General features: G+C 49.8%; 1 protein-coding gene across 1 annotated transcript in view; it reads left to right on the top strand.

The window, feature by feature from the left end:
* Positions 1-21,279, top strand: part of ENPP1 (ectonucleotide pyrophosphatase/phosphodiesterase 1) — a 277,653-nt gene that overhangs the window by 175,934 nt on the left and 80,440 nt on the right. Inside the window, exon 15 of the mRNA XM_063917308.1 lies at positions 12,366-12,493. Within this exon, the coding sequence (XP_063773378.1) occupies positions 12,366-12,493 (128 nt within the window). The remainder of the gene's footprint in view (positions 1-12,365; positions 12,494-21,279) is intronic.

A 21,279-nucleotide genomic window follows, 5' to 3' on the forward strand; every position in this document is an offset into this window, starting at 1 on the left:
CAACCGTCTGGCTGCGCCAGACCGCGTATAGACCGCCGACCCCTCGACTGTCTACCGACCCGAGCGTCAGCCACAGGAGGAGAAGTCGGAGAGTCGTCACCACTAGAAGGGAGGAGCCCGACGTCGGACTGAGAGCTGACCGCGGAAGCGTCGGCAGTTGAAAATTGGATGCGGGGAGGGGGTGCTGGTTCGTGATCCGCCTGCGCCCGCCGCCCCCTAGTGGGGTGATTAGCTGGCAGGCGCGACCCCGGCCGCTGTCTGCCAGGAGGCGCGCGGCCGCGGGCGGCGGCCGAACCACTTGCCAAGGTGGGCGTCCTGGATGGGCCCGACGCCCCGGGCCCCACCACGAAAGGGGAGGTCGGACGGGCGGGCACACCGCGGGCGGGCGCGGGCCGCCCCCGCACGACAGGCCCCGCACTGTCTGCAATAGATAAAGCCCCCCCCCCGCTGGCGCGGAGCAGGGGCGACGCCCCACCCCAACGCGGGAGGGCGCTGACCGCACGGGTAAGGGGGGTAGTGGCACAGAGGGGGTAAGCCTCATATGGGCCCCCCTGCTGTGCGGCATGTTTGCAGCACGCGCAGGCAGCAGTCCGGCTGCCGCGCGACCCCCCACCCGCCCACTAACAGAGGCAGCCGTATTGACTGGGGAGAGCCGCCGGGCCGCCGGGCGGGAGCTCCGCCCCCGCCCCACGTGACCCGCGCGGCCGCCCGTTGTAAGAAGCGGCGGGGCCAGGGACGGTAAAACACCGTCCCTGGCAAGCCGCCTGAGGCTTCTCCTGCTCCCCGGCGCTCCGTCCCCCGCCGCTGATTGCAGCGGGGAAGGAGACGGGGAGGACGCACGTGGGGGAGCGCGGGCGGGCGGCCGAGCTCGGCCGCGCACAGCCCTCGTCTCCCTCACAGCAGCCGCAGCAGCAGGGCTTCCCCGACCCGGCGGGACATCAGGAGAATCTAAAAGCCGGGCGGGGAGGCCAGCGCTGCGTGCAGGACGGGAAGGGGGGTTTCGTAACCCCGACATGTCCTAAGGAGAGGGAAAGGCTGAGGAGTCACCGCAGGCATGGGGGGGAAATACCCAGCAATAACCTCTAAGAGAGTAGGGGGAACACAGTATGAATAAAAGAGTTAAGGAATAGGATGAATGTAGAAGTAGGAATATAGGAAAGATAAGATATGGAAAAAAGAGAAGAAAAATAAAAGTATAAATTACTGAATGAATGGATAATACTTGCACTGCCTGCGTGAAGACACTGAAAGAGGCAGGAAATGGTGGATTAGCCACCTATATCCAGGCTGTACAGCCCCTATCCACAATCCGGCCAATGGCTTCCCAGTTCCTCACTCAACGTTCCTCCCACTACAAAAACATTAACCCCTTGCAGGCCAAAGTGATGCACCGAGCAGCGCTCTGCAAGCACGGACGGCGTGTTTATGCTGCTGCTGTCATATTATATTCCTTACGCAGTCTTTCATGCAGTTTCTGAGCAGCTCGAAACTTACTCCTACCTTGCGATCACTGCAGACTGTTTAGTTCCTGGTTTGACGTCACAAACACGCCCTGCGTTCAGCCAGCCACTCCCCCGTTTCTTCAGCCACTCCTGCGGTTTTATCAGGCACGCCTGCGTTTTTCAGCACACTCCCTGAAAACGGCCAGTTACCACCCAGAAACACCCACTTCCTGTCAATCACTCACCAACGCAGCGACTGAAAAGCGTCACTCGACCTTGTGTAAAACTGCATAGTTTTGTGTGAAAATACTTTGCGCGTGCATACTGCGGCCCGTACGCATGCGCAGAAATGTCGCTTTTTCACCTAATTGCCGCGCTGCGAACGAAAGCAGCTAGCGATCAACTCGGAATGAGGGACAATGTTAGCACATATACATATTCCTACATCCCAGTGTATAACGTGCTTGGCAGAATTACTGTATGGGAATATACTTCTTCTATGGATTGATTTTGAGAGATGAACATGTTATCTGTTGCAAAATATTTTATTCTTTGTATGAAAAAACTCAACGCATGTTACACAATTGCTAGTAGCAGTGACGTACGAAAATTTCATATATTTTTATATTCCACTTCGATACCTCCTATCTTCTTGAACCTAAAACATCATACTGAACACATTTACCGGTTAACTTAATAGTCTGTCCAATGTGGAACATAATTTTTTGTACTGAACTATATTAAGACCTGTCAAATATACAGTTGATTACTATAGTAACCTTGATATGCATGGATATATTTAAGTTTTTAAAATAACTAAACCCAGGATGTGCAAACACACAGCTATATTTATTAAAGTGTCTTCCTGGGGGCGTGGCCACGGCGGCAAGCGGGTAGGCAGCAGGATCGAGGAGCTCCCTGGACAAAAAAATCCTGTCACCATCCTGGGTTCTATCTACTGCAGCTTCCTGGCTCTAACCCCGTTTACCAGCTCTGGGAAGGCGGCGGGCATCATCAGAGGGCCCCTGCAGGAGTTCCCAGCTCGCGCCAGCCGCAGCCCGCAACTTGGGCCTAGGCCGCCAGTGAATCCCCGGCCTTGATTTCCGGAGCTCTGCCGGGCCACCGCGGGCGCGGACCCGCGGCGACGTTTACACCACACAGCGCCTGAGGTGTGCGGCGCCCCACCTCCTGTACCCCCTGGATACCTTACAGGGACACTACAACTCCTCTGGTGCCCGAGGTCAGTGAGATTGTCGGAGTGGGGGAGAGTCTGTGGGCCCGGCGGCCATCTTGCCTGAAGCTTCCAGTGTACTTCCTCCTTGCAAGAAGCTGTGTCTCTGAGGGGAGTGCAGGGCTGAGGAAACTGAGGTGGATCATACTGCCCCATCTATCACTGCCAGTCTATATTACACTATATATTCCACTGAGGCCCGCTGGTCCCCCATCCCCTTTCTGTATTACTGCTGGATGTTCTGGGCCCTGGAGTGCAGCTGATATTGCATTTATCATCCTCTACTGTACTCCCTGCCACTGAATATTAGGACTTTGAGCGCAGCTTGGGCCTTGATACTATGGTGAGGGGCGGCCAGAGCACGGCCGCGGCTAAATTGGAGAAGTTTGCCCGCCAGCCTGCTACCCAGCCGACGCAATCATCTCCTAAGCCCTCCCCTCCTACCGGACCGACTCCCCCGGCCGGGGCCGACTCGGGTGCAAACATGCAGCCATCTGCTCCTTCCATTCAGCAAGTCCTGGAGGCCATAGCGGCCAGCGAACAACGCCTGTTGGACAAAATGGAGAAGGTGCAGTGCGATTTATCATTGTTGCGCCAGGACGTCCAGCGAGTCCGGGAGAGAGTGGGCGAAACCGAGACGCGGGTCTCTAATCTAGAGGACCTCAGCGGCCCTCTGCAGCGGTCTGTATCTGCGGTTACACAGCAAGTCTCGACGCTGCAAACTAAACTCCTGGATATGGAGGGCCGACTTTGCAGAAATAATGTGAGATTCGTGGGCCTACCAGAAAAGGAGGAAGGGGCACATCCTGAGGAATTCCTGGAGTCATGGCTGAAAGAGGCGTATGGCCCTGAATCCTTTACATCCCAGTTCGCAGTGGTGCGGGCTCACCGGGTACCTTTCAGGCCTCTGCCCCCAGGCGGCCCGCCACAGACATTTATTGCCAAATTTTTGCACCATAAAGATGGGGACTCTGTCTTGCGCCTGGGCCGTGCGAAGGGCCCTCTCCTTCGGAACGGTGTCCGAGTGTCGGCATTTCCGGACTTTGCAGCGGACGTCCAAAAAGACCGGGCTCAGTTTATGCCCATTAAGCGGCGTCTTCGCGATCTGAATCTCTCCTATTCAATGCTGTTCCCCTCTAGGCTGCGTGTGGTGGCGGATGGGGAAACCAAGTTCTTCAACTCTCCGAGGGAGGCGGCGGCCTGGCTGGACAGATACGCTCCAGGTGTCCACCAGCTGGCTCCGGACTGTCACCCAGTTTCCTTTCCGCATGGGCCTGCAGTATGCAAGTATAAGTCCGGGGAGCTTCCTCATGTTTCAGTGGTTCTGGACTTAGGGCCGGCGCTTCTATTAGGCAGCTTTAGGCAGCTGCCTATGGGCGGGGGATCTAAAGGGGCGGCCCGCTGAGGCTGCCTCGGAGAAAACAGTGCATAATTGAAAGTAGAGGGTGAAGTCACTGGACCCGCGGCCAGGGGACAGAATGGTGTCATAACAAGATTGGGACAGCATAGGGGGTGTAGGGGGCACAGCTTGGAGTGCACGGTGTCTGTGCATAGTCATACCGATCGCACACAACTCCTGTGATGCAGCATAGAACCCGCTGTCAGGCAAACCCGAGTCTCCGTTCAGCCAAGCTCCTGTGGCTGGTCCCTCCCTTAAGAGCAGCCACCAATGAGCTGAATCTCTTTATTTATTAACAGTTTCTTATATAGCGCAGCATATTCCGTTGCGCTTTACAATTAGAACAACAGTAATAGAACAAAACTGGGTAAAAACAGACAGACAGAGGTAGGAAGACCCTGCTCGCAAGCTTACAATCTATAGGGAAATAGGCATAGATACACAAGGATAGATGCTACCTATTGCATAATGGTCCACCAGATTGCTAGGTTCTTAATGGGTTGTATGATGATACCCCACAAAGTTATTCAGTGTCAGGAGGGTGTGAGACTAAAGGAAGACAAGATATGTGATGTTATGAATACTCTACAGAGGATGTAATTAGATAGGGAAGCACTGAAGGTTATGTGGGTTATATGTCTTTCTAGCAGACCCGCCCCCCTCAACCCCTTGTAAATGTTCTTCCTCCTATACGACGTGCAAGCCTGAAACACCACCTGTCCAGGCCCGGAGCTAGAGACTGATGTAAATCTGGTGCTGGTGTACCCGCGGATCCCTTGTGCATAGTGATATGTGAGTTACAGTATGCTGCAGGATGAGGGTAAAGTTGATGTGTGATAGTGTGATTCCCCCCACGCACTGGGTTAAATTGTAAGTTCCTCTGATCTAGTCTCATTCTGCTGCTCCCATTGTCTCCTTATCTGTACTCACCCCCCAGGCGCCTTTCATGTAAGGACAGATCAGCTAATTTTCATGATTAAGCTGCTGTTCTGTGAACGGAAATCGGAGGTCAGAGGTGGTGCAGACGGCTGCAGTATCTGGAAAGTTATTTCTACTGTGAAGCCAGCTCCGATCCTAAAACTACTGAGCTAAGAACACACAGCTCCTGCACAATGCAGAGTTAGATATGTAATAGCAGCATCAGACATGATCCTGTCCCCTCTTCCTGGTCACACTACACCTTTGCTAATCTGCACACACCACCAGGCAGCATGTACTCCCTGCCCTGCCTCACCCAGGTAAGTGGCTGGAGATTTGGGCACCAGGTTGTGTCTGGCACATGGCTATTGGCACCTTACTGTACCAACTTTCTGCATGGTCTGGCGCTGTTTGACCCGAGCATTGTGCAGGGTGAACAGTCTGCATACCTCCCAACTGTCCCGATTTTCGCGGGACAGTCCCGTTTTTTGGGGACTGTCCCGTTGTCCCACCCGCGGGCCTCAGTGTCCCGCGGTGGGGGGGTCAGTTGGGAGGCTCTGTCAATCGCTGCTCTGCTTAGCAGAGCAGCGGTGAATAGACGCTGTGCGCATGCGCACAGCGTCTATTCAGTGGAGTCAGAGGGAGAGGGAGCATGCCAGCGGCTCACAGAGCGCTGGGCATGCCCCCTCAGTGACGAAAACGGGGGCGTGGCTCGCGATCGCGGGTCCTCCCGTGAAGCTACGCCCCCTTTTCATAGGCCACGCCCCTTTTTTGGGAGCGCACGCGGCTTCGCCGCGCAAGTGTCCCGCTCCACAGAACAGTAAAGTTGGGAGGTATGAGTCTGCATGTTTGTTGGAGGCAGATGACAAGAAATGGGTGACTTGCAATTCACCAGGCACTGCAGCTCTAGTCTCATCGGGTGATATTCATGTGACCGCCGGTCAGGAGACCGACGGTCACATGACCTCCCCCAACATCCTGCCCCCTCACTATCTTGATGGTCAGCATGCCGACCAACAGGGACTATTTCCACTCGTGGGTGTCCACGACACCCATAGAGTAGGAATAGAACCCGTGACGACCGCAAGGGGCTTGCTGCACTCGCCCCCGCCCGCCGGGATCCTGGGAAACTTTAAAGGGGAGGAGTCAGTATACACCCTTAAATCCCCCCCTCCCCCCCCCTCCCCCCTTAAAGAAAAATCTCCTGCCGAGGGTATAGCAGGTTTGGTGATTAAGAAAGGGGGTGGGTGATCTGCGCACTGTGGTAAATTAAATCGTCGGGATGAGCTGCTAGTTAAGGGTTGTCAAAACCCTTTTTGTTTAAATCGAATTGCAGGTATTCTACCTAAGTGCGCTCAACCCCTGTATATCGTGATGCATTTGTTTGTACCACCTCTATTCTCTGAAGAGTAACACTAGAATGCCGTATTCCTTCTATATGCTTAATTTGTTTTTGCAACCTTTACGATAGTTAGTGTTTGTTTAATAAACTAGAGTAAAATGCAGTGTTAAACATGCGCTTTATATTGTGCAGAATTAGCAAAATTATCACAAAACAGGGAGAAAGGAAAAAAAGAAAAAGATACGTGAAATAAATATGCAACAAATGTAACTTTGTAACAAACTCCACTTGGATAAGTCCTTCTTAGCATCTCTGTGCAATGAATGAGATCTAGTGGAATATATAATCACAATCAGGTTTGTGATTATAATCCCCACCCCATCACTGTTTACATGAAGGCTCATCTCTAGGTCTGCCAATCTCATTGCTTGCTCTCATCATTCTAGATTGAAAGCTGTTATGTTTACAATCTTATTTTTCAGTTCACTGGAGGGAAGAGGGTGTTAGGGGTGGTGCGAGCATAATGTGTAAGGGGCACTTCTGTGTGGTATAATGTGTAAAAGGGGCTCTAGTGTGCATGTTAATGTGAGCAACGGACACTGCTGTGAGGTGTGATGTAAATAACGGACACTACTGTAACAGTGACAGGGAAGCCGTCGTCTCTCCCAGGTACAAGTTACACTTCCCCACTGAGCTCACCCTGTGCCACAGGTGACGTTCAGCACGGTCTGGCAGTCATGCCTCTGCAGCAGGGACAAGATCCACTTGGGATACTTATCGGTGCATGTTCGCTTGTCTCCGATGTAGTAATGCCAGACCGAGCTGCTAGGCCATCCACGCCCTGATTCGGGAGCCCCTTGTCTGCAAACCCCAGGGAGCGGGTCCAGTACACACTATCCACCATGGTCCCCTGCTACGCATCTGGAAGCCGAGTCAGCAGCAGTAGCGTCCACTGTGCACACGGTACCCTGCAGATACACTGACCAATGACAGTGGCAGCAGCTGCAGGAGGTCCGTGCTGTGCACAGGAACAAGTTCACCATCTGGCCAAATACAGGTCACCGTGCAGTGCCAGCATGGTGCGGTGGTGCTAAACCCTGACACAGATCTATCTCCTTCACGATTTTTCACCTTAGGGGGAGTGTGTGTATATGGGTGGCATAAGATTTGCCTAGGGTGCCAAATTACCTTGCACCGGCCCTGTCTGGACTTTGCTGTGTAGTGTTATATACGCATAAGTTTTGGTATTGGGGGGTTTTGTGGATCTGTATGCCGCGCATAGCTCTGCTGTAGGCCGTCGGATCTCCAGGGATAGAGTTCTGTTAGGGATATGTGTATGCCACAGTTCGGGGAGGTATACGGGGAGGGTGAATGTTCTGGGACTGTTGTTTGTTGTTTGTTTCTCTGTTATTATTTTTTTGTCTCTGTTTTTTTAATTTTATGGCTTCTATACATTTATTTGTTAAATTTTGAGGTGATGTTGTGCTATTTAGGGGGGTTTGGCTCGGGGCCCGGGGCCTGCGGACAATATGGTTTCAAGGGTGGAGCGCTGTACGGGCAGGTGGACGCCCGAATAGCGTTGATAATGGGACTTCTCATTCGCATTGTGGGAGCTATGAGTGACGCATCCAGGACGGTACACTGGTTGCCATGTCTGCCTTTAAAATCTTGGCGTGGAATGTCCGGGGTATTAATAATAAAGTAAAGCGATCCCTCGTATTTAAAATGATTAGGAAGTATGGCCCGGACATTATTTGCCTGAGTGAAACTCATTTAGAGGGAAATAGACTGCTGTCGCTCCGCAGGCCTTGGGTGGGGTGGGCATATCATTCCTCTCACTCCTCCTCTTCCCGAGGGGTGCCGGTCATGATAAAAAGGACTGTACAGTTTGAGTTGATCAAGGTAAATACGGACCCATATGGTAGGTTTGTGTTCCTAGAATGTAAATTGAACTCCCGTAATTTCTTCCTATTGTCTGTGTATGTTCCTCCCCCGTTCTCGTATGATGTCCTACAGAGGGCCGCCTCATTTATTGCTGCTTCCCCTCATACTCCTGTCATTTGTCTGGGGGACTTTAATAATGTGTTGGATGTCTCTATGGACAGATGGAGGTCTTCTCGGGACTCGGGGGCGGGGTGTGGCCCGTCTACAACTAACTCTAAGTTTGCAGATTTTTTACATAGTATGCAATGGGTGGATGTCTGGAGGGCTTGGTACCCTACGCTTCGGCAATACTCATGCTTCTCCAGTACGTACGGCTCCTTCTCCAGAATCGACCTGGCCCTGGTCTCACCAGAGCTCTTACCTAGTATAACAGATGTTCATTACGAGGCACGGGGGGTGTCCGATCATTCACCCCTGCTGCTGTCTCTGGACGGGGAGTGCCGGATGGGAGAGTCATATTGGAGGTTGCATCCGTCCTAGTTGGCCCAGCTGGGGGAGTGTCCGGATTTAGCGTCCAAGTGGGAGGGGTTTTATGCGGATAATGTGGGCTCTGCCCCGGCACCGGTTGTGTGGGATACGTTCAAAGCTTATTTACGCGGTACACTGATTGGCAAAATTGCTGCCCGCAAGATGGCGTGCAGGGCGACGGAGAGGCAGCTTGAAGTTGAATACAGGGACCTAGAGATCTGCTATTTGGCTGAGGGCACCTCTGTGTTAAAGGCTTGTTGGCTGGTAGCTCAGGAGGCTTGGTTAGCTCACCTTTCGGATAAAAATGCACGCTCCCTGTTGTTTAGGGCCACTAACATCCACATGCAGGCGGACAGGCCGGGTAGCTTACTGGCCCATTTGGTACATTATGACCGTCCTGGGACTACGATAGTGCAGATGTCTGGTCCAGACGGCTCCTTGGTAAATAACACCCCTGACATTGCGCAACTGTTCCTCTCACACTTTAAAGAGGTTTATGACACTCAGCTGACATGCTCCATGGAGGACTTAGACAGGTATCTGACCGATATTCCCCTTCCCAAACTTTCCCCCGAAGCTAGAGACGTTCTGGACGCGCCCTTGACTTTGGAGGAGGTAACAGCGGTGGTGGAGATGTCCCCCAATGGCAAGTCCCCGGGAAGCGACGGTATTCCCACTGAGCTGTATAAACCGTACATACAGTTCTTTGGCTCTAAGTTGCATGAGATGTACGCCGATATATTTACCACTAATCAACTTCCTCCCTCAATGTCCGAGGCCATTATTATAGTACTCCCAAAGCCCGGTAAGGATCCCACACTCTTGGAGTCCTACAGGCCGATCTCACTTATCCCTACCGATGCCAAGATCCTGGCGAAGACCCTAGCGGTCCGGCTCAATCTAGTTATTAAATCTATAATACATCCGGATCAATCCGGCTTCATGCCGGGGAAATCCACGTCCATTAATTTGCGCAGGCTATACACTATTTTGCAGGCTCCTCACGACTTCCCCTCGGACGCAGTAGTGGTTTAATTGGATGCGGCAAAGGCATTCAACAGCGTCGAATGGTCCTACCTGTGGGGAGTCATGAAATGTATGGGCCTCGGCCCTAATTTTATACGATGGATCAAACTGCTATATCAAAGTCCGCGCGCCAGGATCTCGGTCAACGGCTACATTTCTTCCCCCTTTTCTTTGTCACGAGGCACCAGACAAGGATGCCCCCTTTCCCCTGCCTTGTTTGCCATAGTCACCGAGCCTTTGGCTTGCTTGGTTAGGTCGCACCCGGACATTGGGGGAGTAGACACGGGCCCCTTCACGGACAAAATAGCCCTTTATGTGGATGATCTGTTGTTATTCCTCCACAATTAAGTTGTGGATATGCTTATTGTGTTGTAGGTCATAGAGAAATTTGGCGATTTTTCTGGTCTCTGCATAAACTGGTCCAAATCGTCTATAATGCCCATTATGGGATCTCCTCCCGAGACCCCGAAGCTCTCCATGCCACTATGCTGGACAGGCCAGTTTAAGTACCTTGGAATCCAGGTTACTAACGATCCCTCGGACTTTATACCCTTGAATCTTGACCCACTCGTACAGCTCATAGTGCGCAAGTCAAGAGCTTGGTGTAAACTCCCGCTGACAATGACGGGTAGGGTTTGCCTCATTAAGATGGTAGTTTTGCCCAAACTATTGTATGTTCTCTTGCAATCCCCTGTGTACATCTTTCCGGCCTTCTTTAAGAAACTAAATAGTATATTAACGTCTCTGATCTGGGCCAATAAAAGGCCCAGAATAAAATTAAATACCCTTACCAGACAAAAAGTTGATGGTGGCTTGGCCTTGCCTCACTTCCAACTATATTACTATGCGGCCCAGTTGTCACATATCGGTATTTGGCTCAGAGGAGGGGAGGATGCTGGGTTATACTGGGCGTTTCTTGGGTGTTATTATCCGGATCTCTCCCCGGTGCAGGTCCTAGTGGGAGGGAGTGCTTCCAGATTCTCGCCTCCGATTGTGTTCCAGGCCATGAAAATCTGGATAGCTATGAAGGGTCTGCTTGGGTATGATAGTATGGACCCGGATACTCCCCTTTGGCACTCTACATCACTCCATGAGCTGGGGTCTTTGGAGGGTGGGGCGGTGTGGGCCCCGCATTCCATAAATTCTATATCCCAACTGTATAGCGCTGGCGTAATGAAACTTTTCAGCAACTAAAGGAGGAGTTTGGCCTCCCGAACTCTTACTTTTATAGACTTTTTACAGCTCAGGCACGCCTTGCAGTCGCGGTTCGGGGACTCCCCCCCCCCCCCCCCCCCCCCCCGGTGCTCCTCCCCTTCCCCATAAAGACATTTTTGCAGTCCACTGGGTCGAGGTGATCTCCTTCACTTACTCGTACCTTCTTACAATAATTCATGCAGACCCGCTCTCGAACCTTCGGGAGCGCTGGGAGCACGACTTGGGCCCCATAGATGTGGAGGATTGGGAGGTTGCGCTGGGGAACGCGAGCCAGGTCACCAAATCACTACGGTTCCAACAGATACAACTCTTTATTCTGCATAGATCATATATGACGCCGAATAAACTGACCAGATTTGGGGCTGGGGGTATTGCCAGTTGTCCCAAATGCGGGGCTGCTGGAGGATCCTTCTGGCACCTTGTGTGGGAATGTCCATCCTTGCAGGTGTTTTGGGCGGGGGTCGGGTCGATTCTGGAGCATACGGGGATATTGAGAGATATGCTGACTCAGAGATTTTGTATTTTGGGGGCGGGCGGACCTGACTCTGGGTCTCGGCGAGAGGGCATGTATGCCCGTAGTATGTGTGCCCTTGCCAAGGTGTGTATTGCGCGGACATGGATGGCTCCGCACTCTCCTTCGGTATCCACATTTAAAGCTCTGGTGAATGACACCGTATTGAAGGACCGCTATATATACATGAAAAATAATGCCCTTACCAAGTATGAGAAAATATGGTCCCCTTGGATCAACTCTACATACTCATCCCTTGCCCTTCAGATTTAGGGCGTATTAGCCCTGCCGGTGGTGCATTCTCTGGGCCCCGTGGCACCGAGCCGGTCTTTTCTCTCCCTTATTCTATTTATAATGTTATTGTACCTCACATCGCACAGTTGTGTAAGCCTAGGCTTGATGGGTTTGTGTTGCTTATTTAGTTTTTTTTTTGTTTGTTTGCTTGCTTGTTTGTTTGTTTTTTCTCAGGGGCGTAGTGGGCTATATCTGGCCCATCTAGTTGGGGTGTTTACTATAATATATCGGGGAGAAAACTGAAAATGTTAAGTATGTGGAATATGATCTGTTTACGGACTTCAGAAAATCTGTATACTGTGGGATGAAAATAATTGGAACTGTATCTTCATGGAATGATTATTATGTATTTATTTTGATTGGAGAGGTATGTTGTATACTGCCAATTGTGTTCCCCAGCATACACTGAAATGTCTGTATCATTAACTATTGTGTTGAATAAAAATACTCTATTCAAAAAAAAAAGTGTCTTCCTGAATAACTTCCAAAACGAATCATTTTTTGAATATACTTACAGAAAGACTTTCTTCCTGTTCCCTATCTCACAATCACATTAATGTATTTCTTTATCTCAGTGCAGAAAAGCTGATCAGCATTTCAAGCCATTTCTGAAGCATCATTTGCCCAAACGTTTCCACTTTGCCAAGAATGATAGAATTGAATCTCTTCACTTTTACAGTGATCCTAAATGGCAAGTTGCACAGTAAGTAACTAGATGTATATTTCTTTTAATCTGAACTTCTGGTGACTGTCTCAAAGTGGAGAATTAGTAATGACTGTTGGAAAAAACAATGTTATTACAAAAGTGCTAGTAGTATGGGGTACAAATATTTACAATAAATAGTATAAAACTCTAAATGCGAAAAATAAAGGTTAAGGGATGTATTTAACCTAAAATTGACTAAAGGTTAAACCAAATACTATTTTACACAAAACATATGCAAGTTAGCATTTTATGTAAAGGCTTCCATAATTTTAATCAATATTGTTTTATTGGGATGCGTTCAATTTGCCGACTTTGGGTATCCCGGCGGTCAGGATACTGAAGCAGGAATCCCGACACCCACCAATGCCGCAAGCCGGAATTCTGGTGCAACAGGATAAGTCCCACTCATGGGTGTCCACGACACCCATAGAGTCGGAATAGATCCTGTGGCGATTGCAGTGAACCACCAAGCCCACAAGGGGACTCCGCGTTTGCCCCGCTGCCGCATTCTTACGTCCACCGGTAAATCAGACTGAATCTGTTTTATTGTTGGTAATATGTTGTGTCATTTCATAGCCTCGATTAAATCTTCAGCGGGCGAGACAATGCATGGCTGACGTTGGATGACTCGGCCATAGTGGGCATTGTCAGCTTGGCACCCAGATCACAAGCAGAATAGTTTGAAATGGAAAATGCCTTCTGTCCCTGCAACTGGGACAAAGTCATGTCAGTGTGAAACAGTCCATTGAAATCAGAAAATCCTGCCAGAATTTGGACATATGCTGTATAGTAACCGTTTTTGCAGCTTACCCTACTTACTGCCTAAGTCTTAAGCTCAGTTGCTGCTTTTCTGGATCCCACAACTGAAAAATAGGAATAGGTACTATGTACCTCCTGGAATGCCTTTCATGAAGTAACCAATCCAGAGCTTCTCCCCTCTCCCCCAACAGCGCTCACATTAAATTAATAGCACCCATGTATTACAGTTCTCTATCTTTTACACAACCAACATTTAATAAGAATTATGTTTGACAAATATAACTATTATCACCAAGCATTCCAATATCAAATTAAAAGCATTCAAATGTAATATTCATATTTTCATAGTGAGTGCAATTTTTATTGCCTAGATTTAATAAAGTCCCAAAATATATTATGATATGGATTTTTATATTACTAATCCTTAAAAAATGATTACCTCTCACCAGCTCCTTCTTAACATTGCTGATCTCCCGTCAATGCCCACATAACATTAATGCTGTCTGCTGTGCTCATCCCAACCTTAACTACAATCTGTAATCTCTCTCTGTCTACTGGTATCTTTCCTTCTCTGTACAAGCATGCAGTGATTACTCCCATTCTGAAAAAACAAAACTCTGACCCTAACTCTCTCTCAAACTACCGTCCCATCTCTCAGCTCCCATGCCCGCCCAAGCTACTTGAGAGACTTGCCTACACTCGCCTCACACACATTCTCAACTCACATAGCTTACTGGACCCATTTCAGTCAGGAGTTCATGCCCAACACTCCACAGAGACAGCACTGACTAAGGTAGTGAATGATCTGGTCACTGCTAAATCTAAAGGCCATTACTGTTTATTCTCCTTGATCTCCCTGCTGCCTTTGACACTGTTGACCACTCTCTTCTCATACAGACACTACAATCCCTAGGTCTTTAGGACACAGCCCTTTCTTGGTTCTCATCCTACTTATCTAATTGCCTCTTCTGTGTTCGTTTCTCTGATTCCACCTCCTCTTCGCTACCTCTCTCAGTTGGAGTACTGCAAGGCTCAGTCTTAGACAGTGCCGTAACTAGACATTTTAGCACTGTGTGCAAGAAACTGCATAAGCGCACCCCCCCCACACACACACTTCCACACACACACATTCAAAATGGGGCAAGTGCGCAAAGATCTAGGGGCGTGACTACATGGGGAAGGGGCGGCACCACAAAATAATACAAATTCATATTACGTTGCACAGTAGTCTTCATTATTCAAATTTCGCCACACAGTAGCGCCACTTACACACTTTACACAGGTAGAGCCCATTTTGCATATTACGCAAGGTAGAGCCCCTGTCACACGTTATGCCAGGTAGAGTCCCTGTCACACATTACACCAGGTAGAGCCCCATTTTACACATAACTCCAGGTAGAGCCCCATTTTACACATTACTCCAGATAGAACCCTTAATACACATTATGGCAGGTAGAGACCCCTTTTACACTTTACGACAGGTTGTTGTTCCTCCTCTGTAATGTTAAACAGCAACCATTTTTTTTATGTATGTGGCTATTAGAGTAGTCAAGCATGAAATAAATGTGCATATATGTGTTAATGTATATAGTTGGTAATTGTCCTAAACTGCTGTTTCTCCATCTCCTCCTCCTGGCCTGTCACTTCTTCTATATCTCTCCTCCCCACCTGTTGCTTCCCCATGTCCTCCTCCTCCTGACCTGTTGCTACCACATCCCCTCCTCTGGACCTGTTGCTTCCCCATCTCCACCTCTGGACCTGTTGCTTCTATATCTTCTCTATCCCTTCTCCTCCTCTGGACCTGTCACTACCCCATCTCCTCCTCCTCCTCGAGATCTGTCGTTTCTATATCTTCTCCCCCCCCCCCCCACCTGTTGCTTCCCCATCTCCTCCTCCCGACCTGTCGCTTCTATATTTTCTTCTCCCCACCTGTTGCTTCCATCCCTATCTCCTCCTCCTCCTCCTCCCGACCTGTCGCTGCCCCATCTCGTCCTCTTGACCTGTTGCTACCACATCTCCTCCTTTGGACCTTTCACTTTACCATCTCCTCCTCTGGACCTGTCGCTTCTATATCTTCTCCTCCCGAACTGTCGTTACCCCATTTCCTCCTCCTCCTCATACTAACAATACTATCAAATGGAATGCACTCAGCACCGCCACCCCTCCCCTCGCTACTCTCATCATACCCACACTGACAACTCCATCACACAAACACCTCCACTGCTCTGCTTCCAACTCACACTGACCGCACATATACTGTATATGCAAACACCTTCCTCCCCTCCCCCCTGACACTGACAACTCCTTCACACACACACACACACACACACACACACACACACACACACACACACACACACACACACACCCACCCTGACAGCGCACTTACAGAAGTCCTCTTCTCCACACTTAGGGGGTCTGGTTTCTCGGCAGGTGGCAAGCTCTGGCTCACAGCGCACTCAACCCTGGGACTGTCGCACTGCAGCTACCAGGTCTTCTCTATTCAGGGGCTCAGTCAGGGATGCTGGATGCAGCGCATCGGTGTTTGAGGCCACTCCCAATGCCAAGATGCGCTGCTGCAGTGTGCTCCTGCCTGCTCAATGATCCCGCGGCCATGTTTTCTCAGTTTCCATTTTAATTATTTCAATTTGAATTAAAAAAAAAAGTTTGCCCTAACTTTTTTTATGCTGACCAGTTGAAGCAACCAATAAAAGTGCTGTATTGCACTTGCTGCAGACTAGCACGTGTTTCTCTCTCCTGACTTCCTCCTGTTCCTTGTGCGGCTCCTGTGTGTTACTGTGCCCTCCCATCCTCCCGCCCCCTACTTCCCTGCTGCCTGTGTACCGGCCAGTGTCTGAGCCGCAGGCTGCAGCCTCTCATTCCACTGGACAGCCACAAGGCAGACCTGCGCTGGCGGATGTCTGTCACTGTCAAGATAAGTGTCCAGGACGGGAGGCTTGTGACATGACATGCGCGCCTGAAACTGGGTTAAGCAGGAAGGGGGCGGAGCTACAATGCTGCATGCTGTATATGTCTAGTATGTATGTAGTGGTGTGCTCGGCAAACAAGTAGTCGATCACACCACTGCATACATGACAGCGGGCAGCATTGCAGCTAGCGGCGGGGAGCAGCCCTGTGGGTGTTGCTGAACGGTGCGCCCACAGCGCATACGCGCTGTGTGCCAGGCACCTTCAGCACACACCTAGTTACGGCCCTGGTCTTAGGTCCTCTGCTTTTTTCTATCTATATCACATCTCTTGGCAAACTAATCAGCTCTTTCGGATTTCAGTATCATTTCTGATCAGATCAGAATCACTTTATTGCCAAGAACTGTATATCAGTGCACAATACACAAGGAATTTGTTTCCGATAGCCACCGCTCTCAGACAGTATACATACATAACAAGACCAAAACACACATGGGGAATAACAGCATGATAGGTACATAGATACATGTTCTAGATTGAATTGCAAATGGAATGGGCCAGGTGCCCATCGAATTTATTAGGATTGTTGCTTGGGAAAAAAAAAACCTGTTCCTGTGTCTGGCGGTTCTCACCAGTTGCGAGCCGTACCGCCTCCCTGACGGCAGCCTGAACATGTCGTGAGCAGGGTGGGAGTGATCAGCGATGATCCTTTCCGCACGCTTAGTAACCCTTGCCCGATATAAATCCTCAATCGCCGGGAGATTTGTACCTATGATTTTTTTCCGCTGCCCCCGCTATTCGCTGCAGTCTGTTCCTGTCATGAGTAGAGGCCGAGCCAAACCACACTATTATCAAGGTGCAGATAACGGATTAAATAATAGCTGACTAGAAGAGCACCAGGAGTTCCTGCGGCAGTTTGAAGTTCCTAAGTTGGCGTAAGAAGTACAGCTTCTTCTGGGCTTTCCCCACAATGCTGTCGATGTTGGCTTTCCAATTCAGATCCCTAGCAATTGTGGAGCCTAGAAATCTAAAGGATTCAACTACCGCAACTGCACTGCCCGCAACTGTTAGTGGGGGGGAGTGTAGGGGGATGCTTCCTGAAGTCTATGATCATCTCAACCGTCTTTGATGCATTTAACTGTAGATTGTTAGCGCTGCACCAGGTGACCAGCCGATGTACCTCATTGCTGTAAGCAGTCTCCTCTCCTTCCGTTATCAGGCCAATTAGCATGGTGTCGTCCGCAAATTTTAGGAGTTTCACCGACACATCCCTGGAGATGCAATCATTGGTATAAAGAGAAGAAGGGGGAAAGAACACACCCCTTGGGGGCGCCCATGCTGGTTGACCTTACTCCTGAGGAGAATTCCCCATCCTGACACTCTGCTCCCGCTCCGTTAGGAAGTTCAACACCCAGGAGCATAGCCTATCTGAGACACCTAGTCTGTGCGTTTTCGATTGCAGCAGACCAGGAATGATAGTGTTGAATGCAGAGCTGAAGTCCACGAACAGTACCTTTGCGTACCCCCCTGCCAATCCACGTGCTGCAAGATGTGATGCAGACCCACATTCACAGCGTCCTCTGCTGATCTATTAGCCCTGTAGGCAAACCGTAGAGGGTCATGGAGGGGACATACTGTGGACTTTAGATGGGTCAGTACCAGTCGTTCCAACGTCTTCATCACCACCGATGTTAGTGCTACCAGCCTGTAGTTGTTCAGGTCCACAGGAGTAGCAGGTTTCTTTGGCACTGGGATAATGGTTGAGCGCTTGAAGCAGGCTGGCACCACTCCAGTACCAAGCGACTTGTTGAAGATTCTAAAATCTACCTATCCTCCCCGGATTTGTCATCATCTGTATTGTGTCGTGTCACTGAATGCCTTTCTGCCATTTCATCTTGGATGACATCTCGCCACCACAAACTTAATATTTCCAAAACAGAATTGATTATTTCTCTGACGTCCTAGTGGATGCTGGGAACTCCGTAAGGACCATGGGGGATAGCGGCTCCGCAGGAGTCTGGGCACATCTAAAGAAAGCTTTAGGATCACCTGGTGTGCACTGGCTCCTCCCCCTATGACCCTCCTCCAAGCCTCAGTTAGATTTCTGTGCCCGACGAGAAGGGTGCACACTAGGGGCTCTCCTGAGCTCTTTGTGAAAGTTTTAGTTTAGGTTTATTATTTTCAGTGAGACCTGCTGGCAACAGGCTCACTGCATCGTGGGACTAAGGGGAGAAGAAACGGACTCACCTGCGTGCAGAGTGGATCGGGTTTCTTAGGCTACTGGACATTAGCTCCAGAGGGACGATCACAGGTTCAGCCTGGATGGGTCCCGGAGCCGCGCCGCCGGCCCCCTTACAGAGCCAGAAGAGCGAAGAGGTCCGGTGAAATCGGCGGCAGAAGACGATCCTGTCTTCAGATAAGGTAGCGCACAGCACCGCAGCTGTGCGCCATTGCTCTCAGCACACTTCACACTCCGGTCACTGAGGGTGCAGGGCGCTGGGGGGGCAGCGCCCTGAGACGCAATAAATCGATAAAAACCTTATATGGCTAAAATAAATGCATCACATATAACTCCTGGGCTATATGGATGCATTTAACCCCTGCCAAAACATACAGAAAAACGGATGATAAGGACGCCGAGAAAGGGGCCTATCTCTTCAGCACACTGGCGCCATTTTCCCTCACAGCTCAGTTGGAGGGAAGCTCCCTGGCTCTCCCCTGCAGTCACTACACTACAGAAAGGGGTTAAAAAAGAGAGGGGGGCACAAATTAGGCGCAGTATAAACAATACAGCAGCTATAAAGGGAAAAACACTTATATAAGGTTATCCCTGTATATATATAGCGCTCTGGTGTGTGCTGGCAAACTCTCCCTCTGTCTCCCCAAAGGGCTAGTGGGTCCTGTCCTCTATCAGAGCATTCCCTGTGTGTGTGCTGTGTGTCGGTACGTTTGTGTCGACATGTATGAGGAGAAAAATGATGTGGAGACGGAGTAGAGTGTCTGTAATAGTGTTGTCACCCCCTAGGGGGTCGACACCTGAGTGGATGTACTGTTGAAATTGCGTGACAGTGTCAGCTTTGTATAAAAGACAGTGGTTGACATGAGACAGCCGGCTACTCAGCTTGTGCATGTCCAGACGTCTCATACAGGGGCTCTTAAGCGCCTGTTACCTCAGATACAGACGCCGACACGAATACTGACTCCTGTGTCGACGGTGAAGAGACAACCGTGATTTCCAATAGGGCCACTCATTGCATGATTGATGCAATGGAAAATGTTTACACTTTTCTGATAATATGAATACCACAAAAAAAAAGGGGTATTATGTTTGGTGAGGAAAAACTTCCTGTAGTTTTCCTGAATCTGAAAAATAAAATGAGGTGTGTGATGATGCGTGGGTTTCCCCACGATAACAATTGATAATTCTAAAACGTTATTGGCAGTATACCTTTTCCCGCCAGAGGTTAGGGTGCGTTGGGAAACACCCCCTACAGGGGATAAGGCGCTCACACGCTTGTAAGAACAAGGGCTCTACCCTCTCTTGAGATGGCCGCCCTTAAGGATCCTACTGATAAAAAGCAGGAGGGTATCCTAAAATGTATTTACACACATACTAGTGTTATACTGCGACCAGCAATCGCCTCAGCCTGGATGTGCAGTGCTGGGTTGGCGTGGTCGGATTCCCTGACTGGAAATATTGATATCCTAGATAAGGACAGTATATTATTGCCTATAGAGCAATTAAAAGATGCATTTCTATATATGCATGATGCACAGCGGAATATTTGCCGACTGGCATCAAGTATAAGTGCGTTGTATTCTACCAGTAAAGTGGTCAGGGATTCCAAACGGCATTTGGAAGTATTGCCTTAAAAAAGGGGATGTACCCTAGGTCGCCTCTCAAAATAAGACGCCGTATTATCAGGCGCAGTCCTGGTTGGCAAGCGGACAAAAGGGTTCCTCTTTTCTGCTCGTGACAGAGGGAGAGGAAAATGGCTGCAGAGATCAGCCAGTTTCCAGGAACAGAAACCCTTTTCCGCCTCTGCCAAGCCCTCAGTATGACGCTAGGGCTTTACAAGTTCAGGCACGGTGGGGGCCCGTTCTCAGTGAATTTCAGTGCGCAGTGGGCTCACTCGCAAGTAGACCCCTGGATCCTTTAGGTAATATTTCAGGGGTACAAATTGGAATTCGAGACGTATTCCCCTCGCCGTTTCCAAAAAGTCTGTTTTACCGACGTCTCCCGCTGACAGGGAGGCAGTTTTGGAAGCCATTCACAAGCTGTATTCCCAGCAGGTGATAATTAAGGTACCCCTCCTGCAACAGGGAACGGGGTATTATTCCACACTATTGTGGTACCGAAGCCAGACGGCTTCGGTGAGACCGATTTTAAAATCTAAAATCTTTGAACACTTACATACAGAGGTTCAAATTCAAAATTGAGTCACTCAGAGCAGTGATTGCAAACCTGGAAGAAGGGGACTACATGATGTCTCGGGACATCAAGGATGCTTACCTTCATGTCAAAATTTACCCTTCTCACCAAGGGTATCTCAGGTTATGGTACAGAACTGTCACTATCAGTTCAGACGCTGCCGTAGGGAGGGTCCACGGCACCCCGGGTCTTTACTGAAGTAATGACCGAAATGATGATATTCCTTCAAAGGAAGGGAATTTTAGTTATCCTTTACTTGGACGATTCCCTGATAAGGGTAAGATCCAGGGAACAGTTGGAGATCGGTGTAGCACTATCTCAGGTAGTGTTGCGGCAGCACGATTGGATTCTCAATATTCCAGATTCGCAGCTGGTTCCGACGACTTGTCTTCTGTTCCTAGGGATGATCCTGGACACAGTCCAGAAAGAAGGTGTTTCTCCCGGAGGAAAAAGCCAGGGAGTTATCCGAGCTAGTCAGGAACCTCCTAAAACCAAACCAAGTCTCAGTGCATCAATGCACAAGGGTTCTGGGTAAAAATGGTGGCTTCCTACGAAGCAATCCCATTCGGCAGATTCCACGCAAGACTTTCCAGTGGAACCTACTGGACAAATGGTCCGGGTCGCATCTTCAGATGCATCAGCGGATAACCCTGTCACCAGGGACA

Source organism: Pseudophryne corroboree, chromosome 4 (genome assembly GCF_028390025.1).
Source record: "Pseudophryne corroboree isolate aPseCor3 chromosome 4, aPseCor3.hap2, whole genome shotgun sequence".
Classification (NCBI taxonomy): domain Eukaryota; kingdom Metazoa; phylum Chordata; class Amphibia; order Anura; family Myobatrachidae; genus Pseudophryne; species Pseudophryne corroboree.